Source organism: Lissotriton helveticus, chromosome 8, assembly GCF_964261635.1.
Source record: "Lissotriton helveticus chromosome 8, aLisHel1.1, whole genome shotgun sequence".
NCBI classification, from domain to species: domain Eukaryota; kingdom Metazoa; phylum Chordata; class Amphibia; order Caudata; family Salamandridae; genus Lissotriton; species Lissotriton helveticus.
The window spans coordinates 353,916,345-353,939,835 of record NC_136069.1 but is presented as its reverse complement, the minus strand read 5'-3'; the positions used below and the strand labels follow the sequence as shown (position 1 = coordinate 353,939,835).

Sequence of the window (23,491 nt, the reverse complement as noted above, 5' to 3'; positions counted from 1 at the left end):
CCCACTTCATATATGCTCAACGTCTACTGACTGTAATGGAAAAATATGCCATGGAAAACAACCTAAAAATAAACCTTAGCAAAACTCGCACAATGTCAATCAACAGCAACAAAAAACAACAGAAGAGCTGGTCTCTCGGCGGTCTAAAAATTGAGCCAGGCGGCGTGTACAAATATCTGGGAGTCTTCTTCGACAAAGAAGGTGCTTTCATGCTCCAGAAGCAGGAAATAAGATGGAGAGGTTCACTGATTGCTTTGACAATGAAAAACCTGGCAACTCAATTGATGGTTCCGACTCTGACCCCGTTCTTGAAAGTAATCAAGGCAGAGCAGCTTCCCTCGATTACCTACGGCAGCGAGGCGATGCGGGGAAGAGACTCCAAAGACCTGGACAGTATACAGGTTAAATCTTACAGAACAATGTTCTCGCTCCTGCCTTATACATCTCCGGCTCAAATAAGACTGGAACGAGGCCTGCAAAAGCAAGATCTAGCCAGGAACGGGGCATACATCATTTGCTTGCATAAACTCAGAAGCGCCACTTCAGATACACTAAACTCTCTGCTATGGCAGGATATACAAAGCAGGGATGCTTCTGAGGCAAGAACTTATCTTCAAGCAGCATTGGAAGCCACCAAACTCTCAGAGCTCTGGGACACGCAACTTGGCCATAGCACTTTCGAAAAACTAGTCTGGAAAATTGTCAAATCACTCTCCTTACTGGAGGATAAGACCCTATTCTCAAAAAGATCGCATGCATGGATGACCCTAAACTCCTACAAATTATCAACACCACAAACATACTTCAATCCGAGTTATCCATAAGCCAGAAATATGAACTTCTTAAAATACAGACTAGGGATTCTGCCAAGTACAGAGCATCAACCGCCGTGGCTCAGGAAAGACGGGAAAGAAAACTGCACGCTATGCAACTTAAAGAATGGTGACATTCTTCATGTAATCTGCTCATGTGCAGAACTGCAACAAGCACGCCAATTGCTTCTTAACCCCTTCGACGCTCATGCTTCTCGTACCCTCATGACGAGCTGAGCTCGTCATGAACCGCAGGTTTTTTAAAAACTCAGCGCAGCGCGGAAATCTGCACCGCACGCATGCGGTTAAAGACCAATTCAAGCAAAAAGGGATCAAAACTAGAAGACAAGCGGTGCTCGCCTGCTTGAATCCGTTAAACACCAAACTAAACTGCAGACTGGTGAAATTTCTGGGAACAGCCGAGCGAAGAGCGCTAAGTCTGCCGAAACTGGGGGACAACGCTACAGACTCAGGTCGTTCAGCAAACGGTCATTAGCACCCAAAGGACACATCTAGTGCACATGTCCGTCCAGTACCAGAGGGTCATTCTGGAGAAACGCAAAACTGCTAGTGGCCAAAATAGCGCATGGCCGAACAAGATGGGAACAATCCGAAATATGAGGACGTGTACTGCTTACCACTCAGTGTAAAAAGTGTGCTGAATAGTCTCATTGAGTTACTTCTGTGTAAATTCCCATATTTATGATCTATTTTAATGGTTTTAAATAATGATGTTTTGAGAATTTTGTAATACGCACTGCAAAGGTTTTAATTAACTATGCATAATAAACTAAACTTCAAACTTCAAACACTTCACATATGCAATTCATAGAATTCCCATCATGTTCTCTAGTGTTAAACAATCTTTCATTACCAGCATTGAGATGTTGGCTTCCCCATACTCTGATCCATAAGACTAATGGGCTCATTTCGATGGCATCTTCCACATAACTGAGCTCTAGCTCAGAATGGCAGATATATGTTGACAGATGCAGGGACAGATCAAAGTTTGCTTGCAAATCTGTTCTTTTTCTTCTGCAGATGTTCTGTTAGTACAGCCCGAGACGCCCACACCATGTTGTCCCGCTGGGATGCATTTACTTTTATAAATGTGAACCATTTCCTACATGGTTTATAACCTAACTGGAGTAAAAAACGAAAAACAGCATAAATGTTTCTGTGGAAATGTTGTGCTTTTAAATGTAATAAGTGATTCCAGTTTAAACCAGAGTCAAACAAAATGCCTAGGTGTGCAAAGGGTTCAGTTTTAGTGACTTGGGTTCCCTGTATATAGACTTGATATTCTCTGGGCAACTACTCATAATAAATAACTTTTATACATTTCTTTTTAAGTCAGTCAGTGCACTCATAAAAGAAATTAAAGAATCTAGAAGAATTTACAACCTATTCGTGGTCCTAGAAAAAAAGTGGCATGTCTTTCCCAACAGATGTCAAATGTTTCTCTATGCAAATTAATATATATTAAAAATTAAAAAGGTGCCAGAACACATCCCTGCTGCACTCCAGTTTAAAATTGGAATGCAAACGAGAGTTGCCATTTGGTCCATAACGGACCTTGGCTGTAGTCTCCCCAGAATAAACACTTAAAAATATCAATCAGTGCCATTTCAGCTCCTAATCTTTCCATGATGGTTCACAATTGTGCGCAGTTTACCAAATCAAAAGGACAGGAGAGGTCCATAAAGGCCAAATTATTGGCTCCTCTCCTGGCTGTGACATATTTACCTATTAGGAGATATACGTTATGGGACTGTTCTGAGTGCCCTAACCTGGCCAGAACCATATTGAGCTTTAGTTAGGATGTTGTTTTTCTCCGTCCATTCCTCTAGTCTATTAAGTGATACTCTTCCCAGTATTTTAGACATAAAATCAATTAGGGATAGTTGGACTTGGCCCATTTTGGAGGGTCATCTCTGAACTTTGCGGGGGTTCGTATTAGTTTTTAAGGGTCGGAGGTTTGTGATCGTTTTTTAGGGGGTGGGAGGGGGGGTTGTGTACTTTTTAGGGATTGGGATGGTTGGAGTTAGTTTTAAGGGAGTGGGGGGTTAGTGTTAGTTATAAGGAGGTTGGGGGGTTCATCTAATTGTTTATGGGGTGGGAGGTGGGGGTACGTTATAGATTTTTAGGGAGTGGGAGGGGTTCAGAATAGATTTTCGAGGTTTTTTTTTACCAAGCATTCCTTCATAACCAAAATTTGTGGTAAAAGAATGCATGGTAAAAAAAATCGTTGTTGAGACGTGGTCATAGTACAGACCGTGTGGTTTAGGGAGTCGTTGTTGAGGAACTCAGTGTTCCAACAGACAACCATACTCAATATTGCAGGCCAGAGTGCTATATTCTCGTTACAAACCACACAGGGACTCCATCTGGTCTGGGGCTTGCCCGGATAGGCTTTTACGTATAGCTAAAATAATTTCATCAACATTGTTGGAAAGTGGGTTGTTGGTTGGTGTAAGTATGTACCTACCACTAGCAATAATGCCACTGATGCAGTGTAAGATCCAATAAAGGTCTCAGTAAATTAGTCCCTTGCTCAACCCTTGGTAGCTGGCAGCAAGCGGTCAGGCCTAACTTAGGTAACAGGTGTGTAAAACATTTAAAAACATCAATACATGAAATAAGTAAGAAACAAAACCCAATAAAAATCCCTCAATCTATAAAAATAGGTTATATATTTAGGAACAAAAAAACACCAAAATAACAAAAATCCAATATAGGGAACCGTAGATATGAACTTTTAAAGAGTTAACACTTTCTAGTGTTTAAAAGCTTAACGCTTGACCGTGACAAAGTCAAAGTTTGAGGCCAATCTTGATGGAGCCCTGATACACTAAGCGGGAGGCCTCGGTCAAAATATTTCCTTCTCACTTAGAAACTTTCCTGGAGGATTTCTGTCTAAGTTGATCAGACCTCCACAGCAGGCCGGATTCGGTGAGGGTTCACTGGCTTGACTTTCTGCAAAGCCCTGGTGAAATCGTGGAAGTCAAAGGTTTCTGAGCTTTCAGCTGGAAAAACCTGAAATCCTGGCTGGGTCGCTGTTGAAGGTAGTCGCCTTGACTCTTGATGTCAAGCCGGTCACCTTATGGAGCTTTTTCACAATAGTTCTCCAAAGTGCTCAATTCTTCATGAGGTGCTTCATAAAGGTATCTTTGCAGGTTCAAAGTGTCCAAAACACCAACCCAAAGGGGTAACATTTCCTACATGGTCTCTGGAATGTCTGGACTACAATTCCCACAATGCACCCTATCAAAGCCTTAAAACTCCACTGGACATAACCCAAGATGGAGACTATTGGTGGAGACGGTGCAGGTGGGCTCTGTTAACCTAGAGCTTGCAGGGAGTCCATCTTGAAGCAAGGTACAGTCCCCAGGGCTGTAGTACCAGATTGTACAGCAGGCACAATGATTCAGAGTGCAGGCCTTTGGGTGCAGATCCAGATTCCAGCAGGGCAGTCCTGCTCCTCCTTTTAGTTTTGAGCAGCAGATCTAAGAAACTATGCATCTCTCACATAATTATTCAGGGTTCTGGGGCAACAAGCAGCAGGGCACACCTGTCCAATGAGGTGCAGGGTGCCACCCAAAAGCTTGACAGCTTCCTCCAAAGTGTGGCATCTTCTTATCCCACAAAGAACAGCACTTAAAAAATCCAACATGGATGATTTCTCTTCCAGAGGAGTAAGAGGTGACTAAACCAACCTACTGGTGTGGCTCATTTACCTGAACCCTACCACTTCTGATCCCTGCAAATTCCATATTTGGCACTGCCATCTGGCAGGAAGAGGGGGTGGTCCTGGCTGGCATTCCTTACTGTTCTGCTCTCTTTGAAGCTCATGTTTTATTACCCACCCCCGGCCTAGCCTGGTCTTTGCAGCTGCAGAGCTCCCACCATCAGATAACCTCTGCTCTGGCATGGTCGCCTTATCACCTAATCAAAGCAGCCTGGATAAGCCTGTTAGAGCTGACCAATCAGGGGAGACTGCTAGAAGGCTGGATTTCGGCTCACAGAAAAGAAAGTCTTATAACTTTTTTTCTATACTAGTTATGATAAGTTCAACAGTGGAAAGCTGTTGAAATTATCAATACCAATCCTTTTAGATCCTTGAATGACATGTACTCCTTTCCTAGCAATAGTTATATTTTAATAAATTATTCTAATGTTTGTCTATGAAGCCAAGTATCTACAATGGGGGAAAATGAAATGGGCAGTTTTTTTCCCTCATCGGGGTTTATACAACACATTTTATAAGGCCCCTGCGTTTAGTTAAATGGCAGCCCACCTCCGGACACCTAGGTGAGGCCTTAGGATTGATTAATTTGATAAAGTAAGGTAGATTATCACTTCTAAAGTTCCCATGCCACCAAGTCCAATTAGCATTGAAGTTACTTTTAAAGACAGTCTGCAAAGCAAGGCTGCCTTTAAAACGACAGCAGGCACTCAGCAGTGCACACATGCAAGAGCAGGAAATCTGCTGGGCCTCTAAATCTCCATACCCTAAAATACTAGGGGCTTATCAGTAGTTTGAACCCCCTAGCCCTATTATATACTAGGGATATATAGGATCTGTCAGTACCAATTGTGATTAGACCTAATTGCATGTAGCTTTAGTCAGAGCACAGGCCCTGTGTCTTGCTAGCAAGGCCCAGGCACAGTCGGAGTCAGAAAAGCATCATTTAGTGGTCAAAATGGCGGCAAAAAGTGGGGGGACACAACAAACAGGTCCTCATTTCTCACACAATCCAGAAGCCTATGAGACTCTGCTCACCCTTATGAGAGTTTCCCTGGTTTATCAGACAAAGAAGAAAGTGCAGAAATCAGGCTGCACAATTGCAGGGCCTACTCTGCCGTACATCTTCCTGCTAAGGTCACTTCCTCTGGGAAGCTGACCCATCTCTACAGTAACAGGAGCCATTCTAAACTGAAACTTCTCCACAGCGGATTCATTTTCTTACTTCCTCTTTAGTTTGGATAGTGAGGTGACCACCTCCTCTATCCCTAACTGTTTAGAGTGGGAGCGCGGTACCACATCCTGTGACATACACCCTTCTTCCACTCTCCCCTCTGTCAATGCAGGGGTTGCACCCTGCTGCTTGACAGCTGCCTGACTGCTCAGGACTTCCTTATGGCCAGGTGAAGCCTCACCAGTGCCAACTCTGGGTGTCTCCTTTACTGGATTAAAACACCCTTGGCTCACTGGAACTCTCTTTAAGTGTGGCTTACCTTTCCTCTTCTTTGGGATCCCAGTTTTCTAACTCACTCCCCAGAAACTTTGGGTTGGGGGCGCCCTGTGCGACTGGCCTACTTGGACTCAAATCAACCTGTGACTACCCTTATTCTCCTTGTCTCTTCTGGCACATACATGCTTGGGGACACAAACCTGTCACTTACTATAGTGTAACTGGCACATGCGCCTCACAGGCCAATGGCAGATTTCCCATTCACCTGAAGGGAGTGGAAGTGCCTACTCCCACCCTCAGGAATCACCAGCTTACCATCTGGCCCTCTCTCCCACCAGAATGCTAGGAGGACCTCCTCATCTGAGCAGGCGGGGTCACCCCGAAGGGTAAATAACTCTGACCACGAAACTCTCACCCCACATGTTACAACGACCGCATTGTAACAACACACACCAGTACCACACAAGTCGTAACAATGATTTGCGAATCGGGGAGAAGGTGTTGGGATTAAAATCAAACAACTCCCCTACTGTCCGCACAGACTGGTGTTGGAATAGTACTTATTATATATAAAATTATACTATTCCAACATCCAGCACCCCCTCCGCAAGTCGTTGTTACAACTTGCAGCGTAATGGTATGCGTTGTGACAATGTGGTCATTGTAACAACCGCGTTGTAACAACATATGAGGTAACGGGCTGCGGAAAAAAGAGGCATATTCCCCCTGAAGTGACCTCACTCTTGGCAGTCAAAACACAACCTGTTGTCCAAGTACATCTTCACCTTAGGATCCCCCTGCCTTTGCTTATTAGAGTTGGGGACGGATCTCATCTCCTCCTGTTTAGGGTTCTGGGGTATTGTGGTGGGTCTACCACCTCCCTCCTTAGGTTTTTATGGGCCTAACTCCCCTTTTTGGAGTCTACCCCCAATGCTGATTAAAAACTCGGATTCTCACCCAATCATCAGCTGCCCTGGCTAGTTCCCTTGGACTAGACAGCTTAGACTCCACTAGGTACCTGCATGACTTCAGCTGTACACAGTGAGTCAGGATGTGCTCTCCTATAAACAAATTGAACAGATCCTCAGATGTAGTTATTTGATTACCATCAGTCTAGCACCCTAGCACTATTTCTGAGAGGCCCACACAGTCCACCCAGGACTGTGGGTTCACTTTCTGGGTGTCCCTGAATTTCACCTTGTATTGCTCTCGGGTTAAACTAATTTTCTCAAGTAAGCCTCTTCTCATGTGGGTGTAGGATTTAGCCTAAACCTCACTAGGAGCAGGAGTCTATCCCTCCCAGCTATAGGAATCAGCTCTCCCAAGAGTAAACCCCAATGCTTGGGGCAAAACCCCACATCTCAAGGGCCCTCTCAAATGCTGTGAACCATTTGACAATGTCGTCCTCCTCTGGGTACTGGAGCACTATTCCTTGGGGAGCCTGGGATTATACCCATCACCCCGGGATATCTCAACCTCTTCTTCAATTTCACAGCCACCATTCAATTTGGCTTTCACCTCCTCCCACTTCTTCTCCTCTAGAACCAACTTCCTCTCTTCCAAAGCTATGGAGGCTAACTGAGCCTCAAGCTCCCTCTCTCCAATGGACATCGGTGGACCATGTACAGGGGAACCTGCCCTCTCCCTATTAGGTGAAGTATGAACCTAGTGCTAGAAGAAATGGAAAGGTTATTATCATCCACTTGTAGGGGTCACCCTGCCCTGCCTTCTCTTGAGCTGTATCTGTCCAGGCCTTAAGCGACATAACCTATTCTGCCTTCCTAATTTTGTTATTAGCAGATAGCTCCATAGTCCTTCAGTGAACCCTAAGCTTTGCCACTGAGAGTTTAGTTAGTTCAGCCAGATCCAGTTCCTTGGTATCCCTAGTTATGGGTCTCAACAACCATCAATCATAATTAGAACACATTTAGAAATATCAAAACAATGGATTAAAAATCAGTTTAGTCAACATTTTAAAAATTCAAAAAACAAACGTTTTGTTATAAGACCATTTAGAAGATTTTTAAAAACCTTTACTTAATTAGTGTGTGGTGTACTTTAAACACAAGTCCTTATCCATCTCACTGAACACCAAATGTTAGAAAGTGGGTTATTGGTAGGGGCAAGTATCTATCTACCACTAGCAAAAATGCCACTAACGCAGTGTAAGGTTCAGTAAAGGTCTCAGTAAATTAGACCCTTGCTCAACCCTTGGTAGCAGGCAGGGAGCAGTTTCTCACAAACGTCGATCAAGTTCTTGGTGCACAAAGTGTTTCTTCCTCAAGCTCCTTTGAGCTCTGAAAAAAAGAAATAGCAAGTGGAAAAAGATTGTGTAGGTCTGAGACTTTCGAATGATGTATATTTTTGATCTGTTGCTGTGTTGTCTAGCACGAAAACATTTCTCAAGTGGCACTTCGTTTCCTGTGCCTTTTCAACATATCCATTTTTTGTCGGCATCAATTTCACGAGTAACCACAAGAGATTATTAGAGACAAGGCAATGTATGTAAGAATAATAAGAACATTCTGTGTCGGTCTACTTGCACAACAGGGAAGTGCTTTTGCAATAATGTGCAACTGACTTTACCAGAAATGTGAGTGTTAGACTGCTCTTTTTATTTTATAAAACATTTCCTGTTGACTAATTTGACATATTAAAATTGCCATGGAGCTGGTACCACACATCACTTGCTTCTGACAGAAAACTCAGGATCTAAATTAAAGCTATACTGCTTTAAAACAGTTATAGGTTCCCGCACAGCCTCTGCCATGTAGTGTGTATTCATTTGCTATGATCTACGACGTTCCTTCATTTAGCTTTGTTTAAAGGCCATCACAGGGTCCTGTTTCTGAGGCATTCAGTGAGTTAGTGCTGATGGTGCGAGATTTATTACATATTTAATAATTCGGAGGAGTTAAATTGTGACACTAGTCCTCTTACAGCCATTCCAGAAAATCTTGAATCTTTTAGAGGCCTTAACAGTGGACTATCATTGTATTTTTATTTATTTTTGCCATTTGTAGAGCGCACTGTAACCCTACGTGCATCCTGGCGCTAAGACAACATACGGACCAGACAATGCTAGGCAGATACTAGGTACAAGAGTTAGAGATTCATATGGAACAACTGTCCTTTGTCGTGGGGGCTGCATTGAATACTATGAAATGGTTCAACACCTTCATGACGGATCATATTCAGCAGATTAAATTGGATCCTTGTCTATCTAATCCTACAACTTGCAGTATGGAGTACCTTGGGGCTCTCTTGCCGACCCTATTCAATATTTAGTAATGAACATTAGTCAATTGAGGTTGTGACCACTGTTCCCTGTAAGGTGCGCACGCGAGCGCACCTATGTTACTCCGAGCGCGCACTGTCTTAATTGAAGCGCACACACACAGCACATCCACCGAGGGACAAGTATTCATGTTAATCGCAGCGCCCTGTAGAAGCATGACGGGCTCTTCGATCAACATGAATACCTTGAAAAAAGCAGACAATCTGCCTCCAGCCGCGCTCTATTAAGAAAGGGCACGCAGCAAGCCTAAAAGCACGACGTGTGTTTTCAGAATCACTAACATATATCAGTGATTCTAAAAGCACATGTGGTGGCCTTCTATGTACATTACTCAACCTGCATATTCAGGAAACCATCTTCAGAGCTGATAAGTGAACTCATGATCATCAGTTCTGAAGTGTGGAGTGATTCCCTCCCCCCCCCTTAGAGCCAGTTCTGTTCTGCAGAGGGTCTTGCCCTTATGACCTTGAATAATTCTTAAGCAAATTGTTGCAAATAGCATTTTCCTTTCATTTATTTTTAATCTGGGTAACGTGTGAGAGTCTATTACAGACATGTTATGACAAATGTGTTTTTGTTTCATGCAACATCCACAAAAAATGTTTCTTTTAGAACCAAACATGATCTCAGATATGAGAAATGGGAGGATGTCACATTGATTATTTGCAGTAGTATTAGTGAGCTTCTACTGTGTTACAATATTGGAAAAATGCATCACTATCACTGAATATTAACTATAAACACAATTAGAATTTGAACCAGTGTTCCTGTGCACTGTTTGTGATCTGGCCAAAAAAGACACGAGAGAGGTGAAACTGGATCCTAAATTCAAAGCTGATCCTCACAGGGGCCCCCAAAATACGTTTGGCCCAGGGCGCTCAAAATCCTTAAGATGTCCCTAAGCCGCTGCTGTGTATTTAGTTAGGAAAGCAGAGGTTCACTTGCGCTGTGGAATGAGGCGAGTTGCCCCGGTCTCCTAATATATATTAGGGCAGCTTTGTCCTGTTTGCAGATGCTCTGTACTGCACCTGTTCATTTCCAACATGACACAACCAGTGTACACCAGTCACCAACATGAAGGCCTTCCCCAGGGCCAGACTGGCAGTAGCAGGCATCGGGCATTTGCCTGGGAGGCTGGAAGGGTGGGGGCCAGTTTTGATGTAGTGGGGGGCGGTTTTGTTACTGGGACAGTTTTGCACCGATGCTGCAATATCGTCCCTCTGTAACAAAAGCAGCAGTGCTGGGCACAGGTTTTGTTCAGCAGTAGTGCTTGACACTTGCCCCCGGTCTGATAAAATTGCCAGGGCTGCTTTGGGTTCCCAGTCCGGCACTTCCTTCCCAATCAAACAGGCCTCCTGTGTTCTAGTACCTAAGTCAGTTATCTACACAATCAAGCACGAACCCCTGTGTCAGAATCCCTATCGCCGCACCCACACACACTGTGGGGTTCTTGGTGCACATTGCCTTGTCTGCAATGCACAGAGACCTTACATTGCCACACACAGAGGAAAAAAATTAGAGGGAACATGGGTTGTGACTACAACGTTTTTCTCCAATCATACGCAAAGAATGCACCTATATTTATAAGAAAGGCCCAAAATCTACGACCTCACAAAGATCTGTTTGTCTTATTACAATATATCTAAAACTGGATGGCTCAAAATTACTTTCTGTTACATCAAAATGGAGATGATCACCTAAAGGTAGATCTTCCTTACCGTCTGATGAGACATCTTCATATTAAAATTCAAACAAACAGATCAAATTAAGAATCTGAGATTTATATTCAATACTAAAGCCTCACTCAAGCATCAGGTTTACTTTAGCTAAAGGCAGCTTCCACAATATCAACAAATCAACAAACTTCAACCAATCCTGCTTGCAATATTTTTGACGGATAAGACATTAGTTGTAGGAGCCATAATCAACTCTTGCCTTCAGTATTATAGTTCAATTAACTCTAGTCAGCCAAATAAATTGTTAGATATATTCCAAAGGGCCCAGAATGCAGATGCTTATTCAAGTGTTGTCCTTAAAGGGGTGGATTTCTTCACTGAGACCCATTGCTGCCTTTTTGGCTCTTAACTCCCGCCACAATTTATTTTTTAAATCAATAGCTATAAAAACGATCTGGGTGGTACGCATTAGTCATTTTTTATTGTGTATTGAATTAATAAACAGCCGTTGTCCTTATCTGTAAATTCGACTGACAGTGGCACCATGTGCAGACTGTCATAAGTGCTGGTGCTGACAATTAAGTGCCGGTGCTGACCACCGGAAACCACTGGTTCAAATTAAGCACTGGTGTGTATGTATAAGCATATGTATATGTGAGTGAAAGTGAAGTTAAAGGGGCATGTGATGTCACTTCCGCTACCTCTGTCATTTTGGTGAATTGACGTCCATGTGGATGCCCTTTGTGAATCGGGCCCTTGGTCTATTGTGTGTCGTGTTTGCCTGTGCTTAGTAGCCTCTCATTAAAGGGCATAGCAGTGTGGCCACTCCTCTTGGCTACAGAGCCAAGTAAACTGTATTTAAAAAAAACTCCACTGCGCATGACCTTTGTTCATAAACAGGGCCATGGATACAGATCATGGCTTTCAGCTATGCCATATGGCAAGCCCACGAATTAGCTGTCAGAATTCCAACTTGTCTTTGGCTAAGATGGTCCTCTCTAATGCTACTGTTTACACAGCCCCCACTTCCCATCCAACTAGGCTTTTCAACAGAGTGGTATCAAAACTTGTGAATATCTTTCGCTGATAGATTTTAACATTGTTTATACATTGTTGACTAAGTTCAATGTTTTTTAGTTTATATTAATAAACATTATATGTTCTTTCAGTGCATGTCTTAGGCAAAGCCAACACAAACAGCTGTGCACCACCTTTTGCAGTGGTGCTAGAGCAGTTTTGACAGCTGGGTTGCTGGCCAGTAACATTAGCACTCTACGGGCCATATTATCAAGAAAGGGCGATACATTATCGCCGCTTTTATCGGCAGGAAACTGCCGCTAAAGCGGCGATAATGGGCTTGATAATATGCCCTTGTGAATTCCCATAGCAGCCCGGCTCTGGTGTTAACCTGGGCTTCTATGGGAATTCACAAGGGCACATTATCAAGCCCATTATCACCGCTTTAGCGGCAGTTTCCTGCCGATAAAAGCGGTGATAATGTATTGCCCTTTCTTGATGATATGGCCCTACATTCGTAGGCAAATTCCGAAAAGTATGAGTATTATTAAATGACTCACTGAGCAAAAATGTACATAAAGAAGAGTTTTGCTTGTTTATGTGTATGTGCAGGAATTACATTTGTCCTCCAAAGTCATTTTTGGAAAAATGTGGTTCAGCGATGTATCACAAAGTGCAAAATGCTAAATATATGGATATATTTCACAAAGCTGAGATCTAGTGTATGATCATTGACGGTGAGCACATTCTCCGTCACAACCAGGGCTTTAAGTGGGCCGGGTCCTGCCGCTGGTCAGCACGGGCAATTCTAAAAAGCAGGTGCTGAAACAGATCGCTATCGGGCTGTCCATTTTTGCAGTCTCATCATTTCAGAATTAAAGCCTTCTCAATGTTCTGTACAACGAAGCCATACTTGTTGCTTATTTAGCTTATGTAACTAACAACCATTGACAAAGCCAATAGTCCTGGCTTGTTGTAGGTGTATGTTACTTGTTGTATTGTTTATCTGGATGCAATGACTGAAGCAGCACATTTACCAGTAGGGCAACACACTATGCTAAGCACAGGTTTTTAGCTTATGTGTTTTTAAGCCACGCCCTTAACCCCTTCAGTGCGAATGACAAAGCCAGCTCGTCATGGGCGTTACCTGCGCTACGCGCATGACGAGCTGGCTTTGTCACGTAACGCGGGTTTTTTAAAAATCCAGCGCGCAGCGGGAAAACCCGCTAGCGCGCATGCGGTTAATTACATTGGCCTCGCCCCTTTGAGAGACCCCCAGTTCCTTCATCCAACTTAAAGCCCTGGACACAACAATGCTGTGATGCTGATAATAGTCGTGTTTTTCTATCCTATTTGTAGTGAGCTCAAAGACCACCTAGAGTCAGCAGGTCAGTGGAAAAACAGATTCCTACAAAACACTGCTTTTCTTTTATTGAGCAGTTCTAAGTTTCCATCTGTCTGAAAAGCAGAGGGCCTGTTTTAACTTACTTGGCCCATGAGCTGGTAAAAGACTGTTAGCTGACAGTTGCTTTCTTAAAGTATACAGTCATTTCAAAATATATGCCTAGCATTTTTTAATAGCAATGAGGTCTATTGGCTCTTGATGCTAAGGTGTCTTGTGAACAAACGTTGCAATGAGAGTCATAAAAAAGTGAAAAAAAATACTTTCCTTGTGCATAAGGTGATTTCATTCTGATTAATATTTATGTGAATTTCTTGTTTTTTCTGCAGTTGCAAGTAAAGCAATTTCAGACCCACGAGTGGCCTACTTCGTGTCAGCATAGGCAGACCTCGTGTGTTATTGCCCTACAAATTAGAGAAACTGATCTCTTCAATATTGTTTTTTAGGTCTCGGCTGCACGCGCGGAAGCGCGTGTCCGCCGACAGCCTATTGTTGCCGTGTCTCCTTTCCAGGAGACACTGCTGGCCGCGCGCATCGCCTTGGAGGCGATTTGAAACGAGCACGCGCACTCTCGCGCACTCTCACACACACACACACACACACAGAAGCGCCCATGCACGCACGCACGCACGCACATACAGCCTCCCACACACACATACACACGCACACAGACACACGAGTGCTGCCCCCCTCGCCCGCCCGCCCCCCCCCCACACCGCACCGCACACCGCACACCGCACCCCCCAGCCCTTTCTAACTTACCGGGGCAATCTCGGGGGACTCCGCCGCTGCAGCTCTTGCCAGCTCCTTTCACGGGGCTCCCTCTTGGTCAAGGGAGCCCAGCAACAGTCGCGTAACCTCCTGCTGGCGGGCCCGGGGTTCTCCACTGCTCACAGGAGCCCCGGGCCGCGATACGCATGCCTCCTCTTCCGGTCCTGACGCGGCCCCGCCCCCGTCACAGGCGACATTGCCTGACTTCCGGTGGGGATAGCGAAAGCGATCGCTGCCGGTCGCGCGCCCCTTACAAGTATTCCCAAGTGTAAGGCGGATGGGGCGCTTTCAAAAATGGGCTTGAGGGCAGGTAATGTCGAACGGCTTCAATGTTAAAATGAATGGGTCAAGTGATAAAAAAAATATGCATCTGGGGGATGGTTTAAGTCATACGAAAGTTGCATACAAAACAATTAAGTACACAAAAATACAATGTACGTGATATATTGTAACCGCTCCGTTCTCCAGGCAGATAGATGCACGTTCATTTTGTGCATCCTTACCAGCAGAGGACATTCAAGCCCGATATTCCTTTAAAAGCCTGCATGTTGGGTAATGTTAAAAGCTCTAAATTAAATGCTGCGAGACCTATTGCATTGTAAATGCTTGTTCTTTTAGCATTCGATCGTTGGAAGTCCACTCTTTCAGCATAAGTGCTATTCTGCTGAGTTTTATTATGCTGAACTGTAATGTTCAGTCCTATCAGCAGACCTGCATCTGTGGCAAGCAGGGTTCCCTCTGTCGGGGGCCTGTGGACCCTGTGCAGCAGATCCAGGACCACCAATCCTCCTTGCTTCCAAGGAGCTGGCTCCGGCTCTTGCCATTCTGACCTGTTGACTGGCAATGTATGTATCCTCATGTCTTTCTGGTACAGAAGATGCAGGAGTTGTCTTCTCCTGCCCTACAGCCCATGGAAGATCTGAAGGAAATGCTGAGGAGAACTACAGATGAGATACTAAAATAAAAGGAATCGTGCAACCATGAACACAAGAGATGAGAGAGGCATTATTGTTAAGGCAAACATTCATAGGGATTTACTCCCACAGCAGAAAGATGACTGCGATGACAGAAATAGTAATTCTTTCACTAGGTGGTGTTGTAGATCCTTTTATTCAATATTTAATACACAGCAACCAACGCGTTTCACCCATTCAGGGCAAGTGAGTGGTCCACACAGTCGAGAAAGGGGGTATTCCAACGGGTATTTGCCCAAATCAGCTGGCACTTTCTTAAATAAATTATTTTGATCGCAGAGTCTGAGAAATGTTTGATATACGAAGATCCGTATTAACAGACCCCTTCAAGAACTAAAGTATATGTAGTGTAACGCGCTCAGTCGCAGGCCTATTCATGTGGCCATCAGGGAAACTCCTGCCAAGTCGAGGGTTTCGAGTCACTCGCAGGCATCTTTCTGCCGTGGGATTAAAACCCTATGAATGTTTGCCTTAACAATAATGCCTCTCTCATCTCTTGTGTTCATGTACTGCATTTGAAACTATTTTGGGTGGCTGGTTTCGGGAGGTGGACATTGATTGTTAGCAACTGTACGTAGTATTTGTGTTTTACCTGGAAACAAACACTGGTGGTTGGTGCAGCAAGACATACCCTGCCACCGTGCCTGTATGTAGTAGAATCAGATAACCATTCCAATGAGGGCTTGTGAAATGGTTCCCTGCCTCGTTCTCTTTCTTCGGATCCCGATGAGGAGGGTAGGTTTTTCCAGAAGGCAGACCTGTCGAACTGTTGGTCTGCCAACAGAGAGAACTTCAGCGTGCCTTGTATACCCCCACCAGACAGGAGCTGCTGGAGGCTTTTATCGTCCAGCCTTAGTGAAATTCTAGCACCACCCAAAAAATTATCGAATTATTCGAAAATGTAATGAACTTTAATGGGGTGAATTTATATATTTTGACTTTACACTTTCACGATGGACTCCCTCCACGCACTAGTCTTCCTGGGTGCCCGGGAAGTTCCCGGCTTCATCTGGAGGATACCTAGTTCCATATTTCAATCCTGGAACATCATCCAAGTTTTCTTGGCTTTAAAGTCAGAGGCCTACACGTTCATATCTCAATCTCCCCACAGCCTAAAATCAGCCTCAAGGGTGCAAAGGTCTTGTCTCTCTTCCTCTGGGCCATTAGTGGGCAAACGATTGGTGTCTGCGTTCACCTAGAAAAGTGGATGATTTATTTCCAAGCCCTGATCTATGTCGGCGCCCATACATGGATAGTGTGCAACCTTGTTGTGATTCATGGATTTCTATTTAATGATGCCAAGCCCCCCGCCCCCCCCCCCCCCCGAGGCTATCCATGAACAGGGCACTGTTTCTCTCCCAGCAGCGAGACACTGCAGCAAAAATGTTAGACTTCATGAAAGGGTGCTCCCTTTCCTTAAAGTTCAATTGCTATCTTTCTTGGTTTCATGCAGATGTCTTCAATGTGTATGGTACCATCGGCCAGGCTTCCTCTTCATCTCCTTGGGAGGCATGTCTTACTGTTCTGGTGTTTGAATTTGCATCAGTTTGAAGCCTTCATCCCAGAGTTGTAGCAGATTCTTGGCAGAATGAATTGTGGTTGGTTCCAGAAAGCCTGAAATGAAGGTGGAACTTACTCTTTGCTGAGGTGGCCCCTCTAACAATAGATGTGTCAGAGCATACACTGGCAGCCCCCTGGGGCTTATGTCTTTGGTGTCCATATAAGGTGGTATGCTCCTTGAACTGTATGGTATACTCCCGGGGAGTTCTGTGGTAGTTCATACTGGCAATTGGGTCACTAAGGCCTTTGTGAGCAGACAGGGAGACCACGCTTCTGATGCACGGCCAGAAATGCAACCAAGAGGCTGAACCATGTGTCTTCCTCCATAAGCTTATGTGTGACTAGAAAGTCTAGACTAGAAAGACCACTGTTTCAATTTAGTTTTGGGTCCGGAACTTCCATGTTAGATGTATTTATGTAGAAATGGAATGAGTTATTTGTTCTAGGCTTCAAATGGAGAGGGGATTGGCCCTAGGAGCTCAACTGTCGCCCTGGGAAGATGTTGTATTTTATTATTTCCCTCAATGCTCCTGATTCTAGCTTGTTATCAAGAATTCTGGAAGAAGCGTAAACGGTGTTCCTGTTTTCCCTATTGGGGCGGTTGTCTTGATTTCTGTGGAAAGCGGTGGTTATGGTAAGTGAGATCTTCAGTTAACGCTTTGTTGCTTCAGGCCTCTATTGCTGTCCACAGAAAAGGAAGGTGCACTCCAAGCAGAGTCAATTCGGTTGAAACTTTTTTTGAAAATTCTTCTCTTTATTCATATTCGTCTTTTCATAAAAAGGGCACAGCCAATGCGTTTCGTTCCCCTAGTGCCACGGGAACTTCGTCAGGGATAACACACAAGGCACACAGGTACTAGTGACTTGTAACGAAAATGCGAGTGCCCTCAAAAAATCAAATTGCCAGGGTTCGGTCTTCCCAAGCCTTTACGCTCTCCCAAACAATCACGGGAACCAGCATAAGTAGAGATCCAGAAAACAATAGTCTTATGTGAAACTTCAAATAGTTTAGTCCTCTTCATTGAGGGGTCCTCCTATTTATTTGATCCAAATCCAGATCAGGCAGCCACAAGAATAAGAATAAAACGAAATGCTGGGCTCAAAGTCGTAAGAGAAAGGGAGGTATATGTTCGAACTTTTCATCCAACAAGATGATTTAACAGTCAGTGTAAACACCCTGCAATTTATTCTTCTTCCTGAATTCTTTCCCTTGGATCTGAAGGACCACGTCATCACTGCCTACAGTGTGGGGGTGCGTCTTCCCCAATTTTAGAGAGGTGTCCACTTTATCAATGGGTCACCCGTAGTTATAGCAAATCCGTGTCACCAGTATCTCTAATTTGGTGAACACATTCCCGCAGCCCGAAATCCGGCAACTTTTATTATTCTATTGCTATCACCACCAGCTTGCAGCAGACCTCATTTCTCATATGGAAGTTGAAAACCTGGTGTTAAATCAAAGAGACCTGTCCAGGATCTTAGCTGGGGGAGTTTAATTATCCTCTAGGTCCTCTACGCATGAAGCTTAAGCTCATCACTGAGTAGGCTTGGCACTCGACTAAGAGCATTGGTGCATCTGACTATGAGGCAATCCTGGTGCTAAGGTTCCTTCAGGAGGGCTTTCAATTGGACGTGGCGGTGTCTACCTAGTGAGTGCATAACGAGACTGTTCATAGAATAATATGGGGTGGTCTGGAGTCGGTGGAGGCAGTGGAGGCGTATGTCATCTGGCATCTGTAGGCTTTGCAATGGCCCATGTCATGTTGAAAGCTTTCTTTTCCTCCCTACATGTTGCCCTTGGTCCTAGCTGCCCTTCATGTGACTGAGCTTGCTTAAATGCACATACTCACAACAGCCTGCTTCATGGTGGCTGTCACAAAGCTAGAGGTCTGGGAGAGATGGGATCTTTACTGGTCAGCGCACTTTACATTTGTGCATTCTTTGAATAGTGATGTAAACCTGCCGAACCCACAATCCAGCGGCCCACTGGGCTCGATGAGCTGCCAAACCTGAAAAACTTTATTCGTTTTTTATGAGCCTTTTCTATCTACATACCCAGCCATAAACTCAAAAATAACAATTTACGGGGATACTATGACAGAACTGACGGGGGGGGCGGGGGGCGAGAGGTGCCAAAAATTCAGTAAAAAGAGACTGCAACAAAGGGAGACAATGGATAGCAGGAGCGACACAAGCAAGAAAGGTAAGAGGGAAGAAAAGAACCTATGAAGAGTAAATAGAAGGAAGAATAAAGAGTAATATGAAGGAAGGAAAGAAAGAAACATGGAAGGAAAATGTAAGAAAGTAAAACATTTAAGAAAGGGTGAAAATGGAAGAAGAGTAATGAAAAGGTGGACGGAAAAAAGAGAAAAAGGAAGGGTGAAAAGAAAGTACTAAAAAGGTGGGAGATTGGTAGGTGCTGCTATTCACAGAACTAATTTGTTCTCTTTTTTCCCAATATCCAGTATTGGCAGAAGATGCCCTTTTGCAAAACACTGGCTGCCAACATTTCTACAGAGTTTCACAAGTGTAGGAGTGTTTTGTTAATTCTGGCTCCACCTGATGGGGATTTCTACTTTATGTACCCACCCATGGCAGGTGGATTCAATCTTCCAGGTCTGTGGGCTACAGCTGTGCTTAGATGGACTAACAGAGCCCTTCAGACGGCCTCACTGTAGAAGATTTTTAGGCAGATCACTTGAACTTCTCATTTGATCTTTGCCTCCCACTTCTGACTGAAAGTGTGGGCTCTATTGGTTTTAGTGTTCATGTTCAATGTATGTTGCACTGTGTGTTTGAATTGCTGGCTGAGAAGTAAATCCACTCTTCTAGCAATTCCCCTTGGGGAGTCTATTTTATTTCATTTCAGTACTAAACACAGCTTTGCAGAGTCCTCGGAGTGGGATGAAAGACTTGAACAAGGAAGAGGTTAAAGCAGATACTATGTTGACCAATCAACAGTGATCTCATTACCCAATGCCCACATCCTGTTTTAGGTCCTTTAGAAGCGCCGCCATCTCCATGGTAGCTTATGGCTTCACGATGACGCAAGAATAGCTGCAAAGGAGTAAGAGTGACCTGGGTACAGGACATGAGTTTTGGGTTCTGAGTGTTGTATTCGGGCACCTCATGAAATAATAAAGGTTTGGGGTGAATAAGAGAGTCTGTCAGTAAAGAGCTTACCAATGAGTTATCGAGGCACTCCACTCTTTTTTCCTGGTTCAGAGGCTATTTGTTTTCCTTTTTGAAGCAGAAGCTCCACTGACTTTGGAAAAGGAGAAGTGAAATTGCGCCAGACAAGTCCGAGTCCTGTTGAAACACTCGCAGCTAAAACTCCCAGAAGGCTCAGCACACAGAATGAACACTGCTGCCGTGGTTTAGTGGTTCCCTGAGTCCTAGCTCTAAGAAACATTTCTGCAAAATGTCACATTGATGAGCAGATCTTTCCTGGATTCAAGGAGTGGGACTGGCAACAAGATCACACTGGACTGGCAAGTCTGATCTGTGTGGCTGTTCATTCTTGGAACTACTTAGGTTCTAATTTAGAGTTTGGTAGGCGGGTCACTCCATCTTAGACGTGACAGCAGCCCTGGTGTTACAAATGGCACAGGAAACAATGCACTTGTAATAGCATCATGTTTGAGACATCCGCCAAACCTGGAAACTGGATCCTTAGTCTTAAGCCAGCTCTAACTCTGGACACATGAATGGACAAACTCTTAGAGCCCACCAACCTAAACACATCCTATGCTTTGCATTCCACAGGAACACAGCTCTTTAATTGCAAAACCTGCTCTCTCATAGGTTTTACAAAATCATTGTATTAAATCAGCATTACCCAGGCTGGCAACAGGTATCCATGCAACAAGATTGTTTTACATGCCTTTTGACAAATAGGTTTAGCTTCGTCCAACCTAAACAACGCGGATACCTAAGATTTAAAACGGCTTACAAAACCATAACTATGTGTAGGGCCACTTAAATTATGTGCATTGTCCAGCAGCATTGCCACATTTACCACACATGTTATCATCTGGTGCATAATCTGAAGATTAAAGAAATGTTCTATCTCAAATGGTTCAAAAGTTAATAAAAACACAGCAACGTGTTCGTGCAGTGGTTGGTCCTTTACAAAGTTTGACTGGTGACCTTTCTGTTGCTTATTTAAATTGCATTGATATAGCACTTACTACTCCTGAAGAAGAGTTGATTGTTATATTTGGGTATTAAACTGGTGCAGTCTCTTCTGTTTGCGCATTGTCCATTCTGTGTGTACTAATTTTAACTTTATATACCTCTTTTATTCTCATTTTCGAGGCTTTGTGACCAATTCACAAAGGCATGGAAGGCTATATTAAACAGTACTGCAGAGGTACTGCTTTACTTACATCCAAATCCCTTTGTGAACAGGCCATTTAATCGGCAGTCAGATCAGTTTTTGTGTGTTCTTGCAGCACTTGCACTCCAGCCAGCTTTTAAATGCAAATATTGTCTTTCATATTTGCAGAAATGATTATGGATGTTTTCAATAGGAAAAGCAACACATTCTTATTGTGAAGGTGTCTGTGTGTGAATAATAAGGAAAAGCAATGGACCGCTCATTCATAAAAGGTTCTCACCTTAGAGTTTTATAACAATGAAATGGTTTTAAAAGGATTTTTAGAAAGATTAAAAACTCGAAACTGCTACCGTTACTTAAATTAAGCATATCACAAATTATTTTTTGCCCACATTACAGAAATACTTTAGAGAATATATCGAATAACCCAACTTTTATTTCAAAATATGTAGCAAATATTAGTTTGTAACAGAGAAGCAATTTATTCCTACTAGGATTATTTCATGCTAAAAATAAGATTCCCGCCTCCCCGCACACACCAGTGCTAGCCGAGCAGTAGCCTTCGCTCACCATTCTGCAGGACGCTGATGAGTGTGACTATGGCCAGGAGCACGGTGCCTTCCAGAAATTCGTAGCCCATGTTGGCAGTCGCAGGCTTGCAGCAGGCACAGTGCGTGCGTAGCTCGAGTTCCTTCAAATGACCAGGGGCGCGCACTTCTGCTTCAGAAGAGGAAGTACAAAGTCTGTTTTATCTTTCATCAAAAGCATTTCCGAAAGACTCGAGGGGAAACACCCACTAACATTTTGCTAATGTCCACATACGCGCAATTTATGGAAAATCTAGTTGGCCATAGAACTGCAGCAGAAGCCTTCATTTGACCACTTCTGCTTTTACAAAGAGGTGTTCATGTTCTGCTTACTGCCTAACCTCAGTTTCATGAGGCAATGGGATATATTTACAAGGGGCAGCGTGCCACCCGAACGTCACTTTTACGGACGTTTTGGTGGCGCTAGGCCCTTCTCTTTATTAGCAAAGTGCGCTAAGCCACTTTGAGTGTAAATACGGCCCCTTTACATGCATCACTTTGTGTGAAAGCGGCATGCAATGGTGCTGCCATGAGCGTTCTGAAGCACACATAGAAATAGCAAACCGCCATTAATGATTGTGTATGTGCAGAAAGGGACACTTTCCTGCACTTAAACAATAATTAAAGAATGATAATATTCTACTTTTATGTGTGCTGCAGAATGAAGCACACACAGAAGTAATAAATCGTCATGATTGATTGTTTATGTGCAGGGAGGGACACCTTCCTGCACTTAAACAATAATTAAAGAATGATAATATTCTACTTTTATGTGTGCTGCAGAATGAAGCACACACAGAAGTAATAAATCGTCATGAATGATTGTTTATGTGCAGGGAGGGACACCTTCCTGCACATAAACAATAATTAAATAATGATAATTTGCTACTTCTATGTGTGCTGCAGAATGAAGCACACACAGAAGTAATAAATCGTCATGATTGATTGTTTATGTGCAGGGAGGGACACCTTCCTGCACATAAACAATCATTCCCTGCAACACAGGCACCCTTGCACTATGGTGCAAAGGTGACTGCGATGGCATTAGGCAACTATTTTTAGAGCTATTGTTAGGGAAGACACAGGCATGCACTGCATTGTTGTAAATACGGCGCATCCCTGCGTTTTGGAAATGGTGGAGCACTGCACTGGCAAATTTTGCACAGCTTCGCCATTTCCTTGTAATTATGTACCAATGTGTCCCTGCATTAAGGCGCCTTCCCAAACATCAAAGACAGCAGAAAAACAGTTCATTAAGTCACGGGGTCCACTCAATAATTGAGTTCTAGACCAATGAAAAGTTAAAGGGTTTTATTGCAAAATTAAACAAATAAGCGGTACAGAGTCAATGCCATAAAGGCTCCCAAATGTAAAGTTATAAAGAGTAAGCAAAAAGCAGAAAATATTTTAAGTTCCAAATGAGCAGACAATTCGGGAAGAAACTGGGCCGCATCCCTAGTGCAAGAGAAAAATTGTCTGGCTCATCCCCAAAATTGCAATAGGCAATCAGGGCTTTTGCACATTCATCGTGGAGTGAGCAAGTGTATCATTTCTTCAGCAAATTAGTACACAGGAAAAATAAACATCACTTACCCCAGTACCTATGCATTATCCCTTTTTCTCGAATAACTATTCAACACCCACTACGCTAATTTCATCTGGAGATGTTCAAACACATTTGAAACGTTGGCAATAAGATTTGCACTGAATAAATAGACCTTAGCACAGAGACGGAAATTGAACACAGTGCATACCACTCCCCCTCAGTGCCTGTCAGCCCTCTGACGCCGCCCCAAGACTCGCCACACTTAGAAGAAAAATAAAACAATAATAAAAATGAGTTTAAAACCCTTTTTATTA

General features: G+C 43.7%; 1 protein-coding gene across 1 annotated transcript in view; it reads right to left on the bottom strand.

The window, feature by feature from the left end:
* The window catches only part of ALOX5AP (arachidonate 5-lipoxygenase activating protein), a 119,776-nt gene extending 98,007 nt beyond the window's left edge, over positions 1-21,769 (bottom strand). The window contains exon 1 of the mRNA XM_078657141.1: positions 21,615-21,769. Within this exon, the coding sequence (XP_078513267.1) occupies positions 21,615-21,684 (70 nt within the window). The 5' untranslated portion in view covers positions 21,685-21,769. The remainder of the gene's footprint in view (positions 1-21,614) is intronic.
* Positions 21,770-23,491: the final 1,722 nt, after the last annotated feature.